The following is a 10,922-nucleotide window of genomic DNA, read 5'->3' on the forward strand; positions in this document are numbered from 1 at the left end:
CTACCATATTTTAATATTTACCTCTGAATAATTGTTATCAATTGACAGGTTTTTTTTTACCCTTTCTTTCTTTAGCTATAGATCTTTTGTCAGGGGGCAGAAATGAAAGCAGAACCTAAAATTTCCTTGAGAAGTGAAGAAGTTACATTACATTGAGTCATTTTTCATCTGAAATGACCTGTTCCTTATAAAGCAGTAGAAATAAAATTGTCTGTATGTGTGCACATGAGTGTGTGTATGTTTAATTTTATCTCTCTGTGTGTGTTTAAAATCCTTATTATGTGGGGAATATTTATATGCAAAGGAAAAAAAACTAGAAAAAAACCCCATAAAATATTAAGAGTCAAATGTGATAATCATTACTTTCTCTTTTTTTTTCTGCATTTGCTAAATATTTTTTACCATGAGCACAAGTCACTTTTACAAGCTGGAAAAAAAAGAGCAATTTTAAAAAATGATTCAAAGGAAAAGCTAGAAAATCATTATATATATTAAAAAGCCCAAACGAAACTTATAAAATTTCTTGGCCTTGCCAGTACTTTTTGAACACAGTGTCTATGGGCAGCCATGATTCCAGAAGCATCCATGAAGTCTGAACTTGAACTCAGGGCCTATCTATCCATTGTCCTTAATGAGGTACTTAAGGCCTCTCTTGATTCTAAGGGTGTTTCTGGGTCAAGGGTAAAGGTGTGTGTGGACCTACGGCAAGGTGAGGAAACTCTGAGGCTCCATAGGGGAAGGAATAAGGTCTTTCTCACATGGGATGTTCTCTGTGGCCTCTCTTCCTTCCATAAGCAGAGAGAGCCAATACAGGCCATGGGCTGCTCCTCTGTGGGGTGGGACCTGATGATCTTCCTTTGGGCTGCCTTATAGCTGTGAGGTAGGAGGCCTGGGCTGCCTTGATGCACCGACCTGAGGCAAGTAGGCAAAGCCCTACATTTCTTATTCATTTCCTCCTACCAGATGGCTTGCTCTTCCCCAGACATCATTACCCACAGTAAAAGTAATAGGGTTGGCTGTCTTTGTGAATGACACTGTATTATATATGGAATTTTATATTCTAAGATAGTCTGAAATCTTTTCCTGTGATAGTTTTGATATTACACTTCCAAATTAATATTATACTTGTTTTCAATGAGATAATGCCTCCTTCATCCACAACTATTATTTCACTAGAGCCCAATGCATGAAACTCGTGCAAGGGTCTTGGCCCTCACAGCCCCAGCTTCATCCTGAAGGTCTCCCAGAAGGTCGTTTGGCTGTTTGGTCTAATTAGCATATTATGCTTTTATTATTATAGGTAGCCAAACCCTGTACAATATTTAGTGGACCTTTCAAGGTGGCATATACATTTAAATGGTCAAGACTATAAAATTCCTATAGTACTGTTTCTTTAACATTTGTTCTTAATCTAAAAATAATTGTGAGAATTCTAAATTGCTGCAGTAAGTGTTTATGAAATAATACAATTTTCTTTAAAAAAAAAATTAAAGTGATTTATGCCCAGGGCTCTCTCTGCCTGTTTGATTTTAGGCCTGAGGTTGTCTCCAGTCCTGACAAAATTAGTTTTCCAGGTCAATCTCCTGCATCTATGGTCAAAGCCTCACAATTTTAAAGTATGAATTGGCTCTACTTTGTCCTCTGTACATGTAAATTTTTTTTCTCACAGAAAGCTGGAATCCAGAGAGGTCAGAATCTGAGGATTACTGATTGTGGTTTAGGATTCTGTACCCTTGGCCATCATCTGTCTTTCAGTCTCTTCCTATTCATCTCACCTTCTCTCAATGAACTCATTGGTGGCCTTGCACTTCAACACTGTCTGCACTAAGTTGTAAGGGTCTCAGAGTTCTCTCTCCTTTCTCTCTCTCTCTCTCTCTCTCTCTCTCTTTCTTTTTCTCCCGCTTACTATTTTTTACTATTACTTGGTTAATTTTTGTGTTACTTTAGAGAAGTGGTTTAGCACTTAAATGGCCATCTTCCTAAGCAAAGGAGTTGTTTTAAAAACTATGTATCCACTCAAATGTCTTAAAATACCTCAAGTTCATCAATCCTGGGTCTGATGCTTTGATAGTCCTAATTTGAATTTTCTTTCTAATTTTGTACACTCAGGACAACATCTTATTTTATTGTTCAAGAAAGAAGTCATCTTGTGGATACAGGAAAACGATGTTCTTATGGGTGTTAGCCCTCCTAGTCCTTTGTGGTTTTCTATGGAGCTATGCTGGTAAAAGACAACCAACGATTGCAGGCATCGCTGATAAGTACATTTTCATTACTGGCTGTGACTCGGGCTTTGGAAACTTGGCGGCCAGGACTTTTGATAAAAAAGGATTTCGCGTGATTGCTGCCTGTCTGACTGACGCGGGATCAACGGCGTTAAAGGCGGAAACCTCCGAGAGGCTTCACACTGTGCTTCTGGACGTGACTGACCCAGAGAATGTCAAGAGGACTGCCCAGTGGGTAAAAGACCACGTTGGGGAAAAAGGTGAATGACGTGGGGCTGGGAAGAATGGAAGGGGTGTTGCGAAGTAACTAAAGCTAGTAAAATGTGCTTGGATATTAAGTGGCCTTTCAAGAAAATGTCTCATAAATCCCCACTGTACACTGGAGAAGATTGGAGAAATCTTAGGATAGCCCCTGAATACTCCCTGGGCGTACATGAGAAACACAGCTCAAGCTATCCTCAGTCTTAAGTCCCACCGGTGAAGGTAGAACTGGGGTGGGCGTTTAACTTTTCCTTGTCTTCTCCAGTGAAGTGTTACTCTAGCCACATACACAGCAAAGGAACTTGGGGTTAAAATCTACAGGAGAATATGGGAACAATTCCCAAACTGTCATCTGGATACCTGAAATCTGCTTCTCACTGCAAAATGGCCAACGTAGAAAACGGCCTCAGAATTTCAGTAAAGGTGTCTTTCATAGTCATGGTAGAGTAGTGAGCCATCGGGCCTCATTCTGCGAAGGCGGCAGCATTCTGAACTCGAGGACTTTTACCTGCTCGAAGGAAGTTTGAAATATTCTCATGGATGAAGATATTTAATGAGCCCACAAATGGGAAAAAAACCCACAAATGTTTTTCTCTATCACATCTTCATCATATAGTTAAGAGTCTATTCCTCAAAAACAATGGTTTGATAGACTCCACATAATTTTTAAAGCTTGAATTCCAAACACCTTTGCACATATTAAATGTTTCCCAACATAAATAAGCCAAGTGAATGATGGGATTTTTTGCCAAAAATTAAGGTGAAATAGATGGATGCAGCTCTTCATCCATATAAACAGTTTATCAATATGCTCTGTCCTTGACATCTAGAAAGGTAGAAAAATAGACCAATTTACTCTATATCTGAGATTAAAAAACAAAAAGGTCTCACTGAGTAGCAGCATTTGACATTCAGAATCAAAAAATAGAATAACTGTGATACTGGCTTCCAGTAACAGAAGTTCAACTATTTCAATTCAGCCTCCCACGCTTCCTGCTGTCACTTCCCAAAACTGTAGAGTATTTCAAAGCAAGAGTATGACTAGAGGAGGAAATGGCACCATTGTGAACAGCAGAGGCTATATTTCCATTAAGGATGCTTCTACCACGTCTCCTTTCCTTCCTCTGTTCCAGGTCTCTGGGGGCTGATCAATAATGCTGGTGTTCTCGGCGTGCTGGCTCCCACCGACTGGCTGACGGTGAAGGACTACAGAGAACCCGTAGAAGTGAATCTGTTCGGACTCATCGACGTGACCTTAAATATGCTTCCCTTGGTCAAAAAAGCTCGGGGGAGGGTTATCAATGTCTCCAGCATTGGGGGCCGTCTCGCATTTGGTGGAGGAGGCTACACACCATCCAAATACGCAGTAGAAGCCTTCAATGACAGCTTAAGGTAAAGCAAATATATTAAGAAATAATAGCAGCTAACATTTATTGAATTTTTATTATGTACCAGACATTCTACTTAGTGCTTTAAATTATTCCCAATATATAGCTTATCACAAGCATGTCAAACTCAAAGGCTAACCCCAGCCAAGGAAACAAGGTTTAAGTTTATGTGCGTTGCAAAAAAAAAAAAAAAACACCACAGGTTTTTTTCAATAGAGACATGCTGAATACAAAGGGCTGAAATAAATGAGTAATTGTTACCATAAAACAATAGAACATTTTAATAAAAATTAATATTTTTTCTTGAACATTAACTTACCAGACACTGAATAACTGCACAAATTAATAAGCATAATGCAAATGAACCTATTTTTATTCGCTGCTAGTATTAGTGGAGAGAAATGGTGCACCTGTGCGTAAGGCACATAAGGGAAATGAATGCAACATGATTATAGAAATCAGTCATTAGCGAACGTTGTAGTTCGTTATTAATAATTATGTAGGATATTGTAAAAATTAAGTTACAAAATTTTTATTAAAAAGTTTCTTACATATGCTGTATTGGCTGGGCCCCAAAAATATTTGTTGCAGGCCACGAGTTTGACATGGTTGGCTTATCACATCATTTGGCTGTGTGCTTTCAGAGAACCCCCGAGCTCAAAACAAAGTACCAGTTTAACAAATAAATGCCCCAACTCAGTGCCCCCAAGCATGTGTGAGGTTTACAGGGCTTCTTGAATCTGTAGGTTTATGTATTTTGCCAGATTTGGGGAGTTTTCAGCTATTAATTTTTTCAAACTTTTTTTGTAATCCAGTCTTTCTTCTCCTTCTGAGTCCCTATAACACAAACGGTAGGACTTTTGGGTTGTCCCACAGGTCCCTTAGGTTCTTTTCACTTTTTCCATTGTTTTCCTCTCTGCTGTTCGGATATTTCTAATGATCTATCTTTAAGTGCACTGACTATCCTTCACTTTTATTCTGCTATTGAGCCCAACAGATAAATATTTCATTTTGGTTATTGTATTTTTCTAGTGGTTCAGTGGCACTGAACAAAACATGGTCTTCTCCCCTCCCTCGCCTACTAACATCTGCATTTTAGAGTTCTTAAATAGCTGCTCCATGCATTCTGTCCAGGTTTTGTCGCTACATTCAGTGGGAGAGACAGGGGAAGTAGTCTGTCTTACTTGGAACCAGAAACTGTCTCTTTCAGTTCAAAGCCCCTAAATTGCACGAGGTTGTATCAATCAAGTTTCTGGCAGGAAAGGGAGGACATTAAAACTGGGTAAATGGAGCAGAGTTTACTTAAAGGACTATTGGCAAGCATGGAGTCATGTAGTGAAATCCCAAAGGGTAGTGTAATGTCCAGGGACTTAATGACAGCCGGGGCATCTCTACCCACAAGACTGAAGGGAGAAGAAAGTGCAGTTTCTAGAACCTGGATACATAGAGGCAGTCACCTTCAGTTGAGGGATAAAATTAACCAGTGTCAACATCACAGGAGTAATAACTTGTCCAACCTCTTCCCATTGCTTCCTCTGCTCTTCCTCTGTTGCTCCCAATTGACTGAACCAAACAGAAGCTAAAATATAGTTAATGCAGGCAGGTCCCCCAGCGTGGAGAGCAGACACCGGGTGGAGGAGACAGTGGAGCAAATGGAAAGTATCCAGTTGAGTGTGCTGTGACAAGCAAGAGAAAAGATGAAATTACATACAGTCTTTTCTTCAATTCAACCATTTATTTATTTAACTAGTTGCAGGTACATGTTAGAGTTATGATCTACACCATGGATCTAGGTGTAGCTTACTAGTAAAAGGTTAGAGTATTCTACAGAGATTAATAGAGACAGAGCAACTCCATTTTGCCATTTGGAGTCAGGTTGCCAGGTTTGATTCTTTCAGGAAAGAATCATAAACACACAAGACAATGTCAGAACAATGCTTCTTCAATGTTCATGTGCATATGAATCGCCTTGATCTTTTTCAAATGCAGGTCTGATTCAGTGGGTCTGGGGGTGGGTCCTGGGTTTCTGCAGTTATAACAAGCACCCAAGTGCTGCCCCTGGTTGAGCGATTACACTTTGAGTAGCAAGGTCATGGAGAACCTCCATCAGTCTGCTTGGTTGCCCTTTGGTTCCACTCTCTCAGCAACAGAATCATAATAAAACGTTAGTACACTTAGAGACATACTTAATTTTAAAAAGATATTTCAACGGAAGGGTTTGTGGGATTGCAACGCAGCTGGGCTATGCCTGAAATTAATCAGTAGAGAGTGTTCATAAGTTTCTAAGTCATGGAACAAGAGTTGGAAATGGTGTTGTGCATGCAGGCCACAGTCCAGTGGCAGCTCCAGGAGGATTTGGGGGCAGCTGTCCTATTGGGAAAGGGTTGGGGCTCTTTAAAGCTGTATTTGCCCAGCAACATACTGGTTTCATACTGGTTTTACTCACCTGGTAAGGTTAGTTGGATGACTTAAAGCCATTTGTCCCTGGAGGATGTTATTTTCATGAGTAGATGGAGAGGAAAGTCTTCCCATATGCCCCTTTAGCACTGACACTTTCCAAACCCACAGGAGATCAGAGATAGGCGAGAAAAATACAATCAGGTTGAAAAATAATCTTTTTCATTTCAATGCAAACAATGTACCCTTCAAACTATTTCAAAATCAAGCTAATTTGCATTTTTGTAAAATATACTTCAAACTAAACAATAGGTGTGCTACTAGAAAGCAAAATGTAAGATCAATTAAATCATAATTTAAGGTTACTGGTAAAGTTCTTAGTAAGTCTTATGGTTGGTAGAGTCTTCTGTAAAATGAATAATTACTTCCTTATATACTCTTGATAGAAATATAAATTAAATATAGGAAATAATTATTCACATAACTGGATTTAAAGAAATGGGGACCATGATTTCACCAAAACCCTGTTGCCTGGTAAATGCATATGTTTGGGTTTTCTGCAGTGAGATGATGAAAGAGCTTGCTGAGTGGCCTAGGGAACAGGTTAGTCAAGTCATGTTGTGTCCCTCAGCATATCCTCATTCATGCTGCAGTCTCCTCACGTTCCTAGAATGGAGGTAAACTTGTCCAGCCAGACCAGTCATCGGTCAATGTAACCATAAAGTATGCTACGTACTGAAAAGAAATCTATCCTCAGCCCAAATGCTTGTCAATTCAATGAGAGTAGGCTCAGGGGGAACACTGGGCTGGGGGTGGGTCTACCCAGGTCCCTGTCCTGTTCTGTCACTAAACCAGCCCTCACTTCACCACCCTGACCTTCAGATCCGCAAACTGAGAGGGCAGAACAAGAAGCTCCTGTCCAATGCACCCAATTCTCTGATCTCGTGAAAAGTTTCACAAGAAAATGTCACGAGCATTTTCCAAATGAACCTCCACTGAACATCATTAATGGTTTCTTTGTTTTTTACTCAGACGGGACATGAAAGCTTTTGGTGTGCATGTCTGTTGCATCGAACCTGGATTATTCAAAACAGGATTATCAGATCCAGTAAAGGCTGCTGAGAAGAAATTTGCCATTTGGAAGGACCTGTCTCCAGATATCAAACACCAATACGGAGAAGGTTACATTGAAAAATGTGAGTTTTGGGGATGGACCCAGGGTCCTCTGGGATTCATTGTCATAGGCAGTATGCAGGAGACTCAAACATATATAAAAAAATGAGGTTCCATAGTAACAGGGATCTTAAATATGGATCAGGTATTCCTACTAATTCCAGTGTCATCTCTTGATCCTCTGAGCATTTACTAAGTGCCAAGTTCTATACTGAGCACTTTATAAATTATGTGTATCATTTACCCCTCAAAAACACACACAACACTATAGGAATAGTAAACAGAGGCTTGGGAAGGTGAAATGTCCTACCCAAGGCAATACAACTTCTCCTGGTCTTCACCTCTACCCAAACTCCTCTACCAATCAATCACTTAACATTGTTCCAGGATTTATGGAGGTCCCAAAATATAAAGACTTAGACTCTGACCCTTAACTAGCTTATAATCTAGTTGAAAACAAAAAGTAACCAAGAGAGACTGTAAAACAATGAGACTGTACAGCATAAAGAAAATCAATCCTTTACCTCTTAGACATAACCCTATATTCCAGAAGGGTGCTTGCTATATGGTGTGGTCTCTAATTGCCCAAGGAATTCAGACCAAGGAAAAAAAAATAGTGGCTGAGAAATCTTTATGGGACAGGTCAGGTTTGAATAAAGCCCAAAGTACAGGAAGGAATTATTTGGGTAAAAACTTTCTGGAGAAGGAATGCACAGGGAGTGGAGATAGAAGAAGTAACTAAGTCCAGAGACTGAGTCAGGGATGGAGAAATAATAAAGTGTACTTGTCCCCACTACAAGAACTTTATATGAACTTTCATTTAAAATGCTTAAATAAAAAGTAAATAAATAAAATGCCCAAATAAACCTTATGAAATAGATACCATCTTAATTTTATAGAAACAGAGAAGTAAGTTGCCCGAAGTTGCAGAGTTATAAGTGGAAGTACTAGATTTGAACACAGGTAGCCTGACTTTGTACCACACTATAATGTCAACAGGCATTAAGGAGCTGGTTGAAGTTCCTGTATCAGGATTGCGCCTCCACCTCAAATTTCCTGGCCCTGCCCCACCTAACTTTGTGTCACTCTATTCCTCCAAGCTGCAATCCAGCCTCTCCCTCAATGGGCTTGGTAAAACAGCCAACTGTGGTAAGGTTCAAGGCCAGTAGTTCACAAGGTGGAGCAAAGACCAAGGCAGATCCACCTAGGGAGGTTTTTAGAATGACTGACTCCCTCAATCACCCCACCCACTACACATACACACATACACACACACGCACACACAGATGCAAACATATACACATATACAGGCTGTCCCCCAAAAAATGAATATGCACTTTTAATTATTATAAAGTCAGTGTTTATTACCATACAGTTCATTTTCAAAATTTAAAATAATCTGCAGAAATGAATAATTTTTTTGTCAATGCCTGTTTTCAAACTAATGACCATTCTGATCCAGCCATCACTGATAACGCGAAGCAATGGAATGGCAAACATCAAGAATCATTTTGTTCAGTATTTATGTGTCCTTGATTCTTCGACTGTTGCCTTGATTCTTTGAGTTTTGTACCATAAACTTCATCTTTTATGTATCCCCATAAAAAAAAAGTCTAGCAGCACTTTAGGATAAATTTTCTTTGTTCAAAGTTTAGTCTGGCTTCACCCATTATTTCAAGTCAGTTAAATCTGAAAAGGAGTGAAAATTAAGTGAATTATCAGTTGTTAATATAAATATATACATCATTGGGGGACACCCTAAATATCAACTATAACTTCTGGTCTGACAAACCTCCCAGTGCTGACATGTCACTATAGATTTAAAACCTCTGCCGTTAAATACTATTCCTCACTCACCAACTCTGAAGGTTCTAAGTAGATTCAGAAACAAAATGCTCTTTCAAAAGCGTTCTCTCCATTTGATACTAACATTGATACTTTATAAATGCCGATAAGTATATCACCAACTTCCATCTCAAAATTATGTTTACACTAGCCCCTGGTTCAAATGTCCTGTCTCAGAAGTACCATGTGGCTTTGAGCCCAATGTTACACTGATTGTTCTTTTTAGAGTTTTCCAAGTCAGGTTTTGGAGATCAGCCAGACTCACTGTTCCGAAGTAGACCACAAACTTAACCTCACCTTTCTTCGTTTCCCAAGCTGGAGTAATAGAAGTTTAAAATAGCCACTAAGGCTTATTAGGTAACCTCATTTAGATTCTTTGATCAACTTGTGGCTACTGGGGCCTGAAGTTGAAAGGAAGATTTAAAATAATAGTTTTCTTTTGAGAAGACACAACTCACGTATTTTTTTTTCTTTTAAAATATTTTTATTATTTCAGAAAGGAAGAGAGAGGGAGAGAGGTACATCAATGATGAGAGAGAATCATCTATCGGCTGCCTCCTGCAGGTCCCACTGATGACCAAACCCGCAACCTGATCATGTGCCCTTGACCAGAATTAAACCTGGGACCCCTCAGTCCCTTGGCCGATGCTCTATCCACTAAGCCAAACCAGCCAGGACTTCAGGTATGTTTTAAGAGCACAGGGGGCCCTAGCTGGTTTGGCTCAATGGATAGAGCATCAACAGACTAAAGGGTCCTGGGTTTGATTCCAGTCAGTTGAAGGCTTGATCCCTGGCCCAGATTGCATGTGGGAGGCAACCAATCCATGTGTCTTTCTCACATCGATGTTCCCCTCTCTACTCTCCCCATACCTTCCACTCTTTCTATAAAACAATGGAAAAATATCCTTGGGTGAGGATTAACAACTACAACAACAACAACAAAAAGAGCACAGGAGGAATGTTCCAAGTCATTACCAATCCCTTGATGACACACCAGCCTCTTCAAAAGTGTCTTAGCTCATTACTCAAACACTTCACTCACCTGAGAAGGTGGAACTCTTCAGCTTCCTGAGTCAGGGCTTTGGAGCGATGATTCTCTATTTCTTCACTGGATTACAGAAGCACATGACACATGAGTGCACGCACACACATGCTTAAGTGCACATGCATTCCCACATTTCCTGTAAACATGGGACTCCCTCGAAACACACCCAAAATCAAACCCATAACTCCCTGGGCTCAGGAGCCTCATATACTTTATGACGTTGTTTCCCTTGTTGCTTTAAAGTAGTGCCTCTCCGAGTTTGGTCTCTGGACCAGTGCCATCAGCATCACCTGGAAACTTGATAGAAATGCAAATTCTTGGGCCCCACCTTACACCTGCTGCAGGTGGGACCCACCGATCTGGGCCTTAACATGCCCTCCAGGGAATTCTGCTACCCACTCAATTTTGAGAGCCAACGGCCTAGAGCAGCGGTTCTCAACCTTCCTAATGCTACGAACCTTTAATACAGTTCCTCATGTTGTGGTGACCCCCAACCATAAAATTATTTTCGTTGCTACTTCATAACTGTAACTTTGCTACTGTTAGGAATCATAATGTAAATATCTGATATGCAGGATGGTCTTAGGC

At 40.1% G+C, this 10,922-nt stretch overlaps 1 protein-coding gene across 1 annotated transcript in view; it reads left to right on the plus strand.

The window, feature by feature from the left end:
* The window catches only part of DHRS9 (dehydrogenase/reductase (SDR family) member 9), a 26,685-nt gene that overhangs the window by 9,707 nt on the left and 6,056 nt on the right, over positions 1-10,922 (plus strand). Inside the window, exons 2-4 of the mRNA XM_015565781.1 lie at positions 2,110-2,485; positions 3,620-3,878; positions 7,304-7,471. Of these exons, the coding sequence (XP_015421267.1) occupies positions 2,167-2,485; positions 3,620-3,878; positions 7,304-7,471 (746 nt within the window). The 5' untranslated portion in view covers positions 2,110-2,166. The remainder of the gene's footprint in view (positions 1-2,109; positions 2,486-3,619; positions 3,879-7,303; positions 7,472-10,922) is intronic.

Source organism: Myotis davidii, unplaced genomic scaffold (genome assembly GCF_000327345.1).
Source record: "Myotis davidii unplaced genomic scaffold, ASM32734v1 scaffold59, whole genome shotgun sequence".
NCBI lineage: Eukaryota > Metazoa > Chordata > Mammalia > Chiroptera > Vespertilionidae > Myotis > Myotis davidii.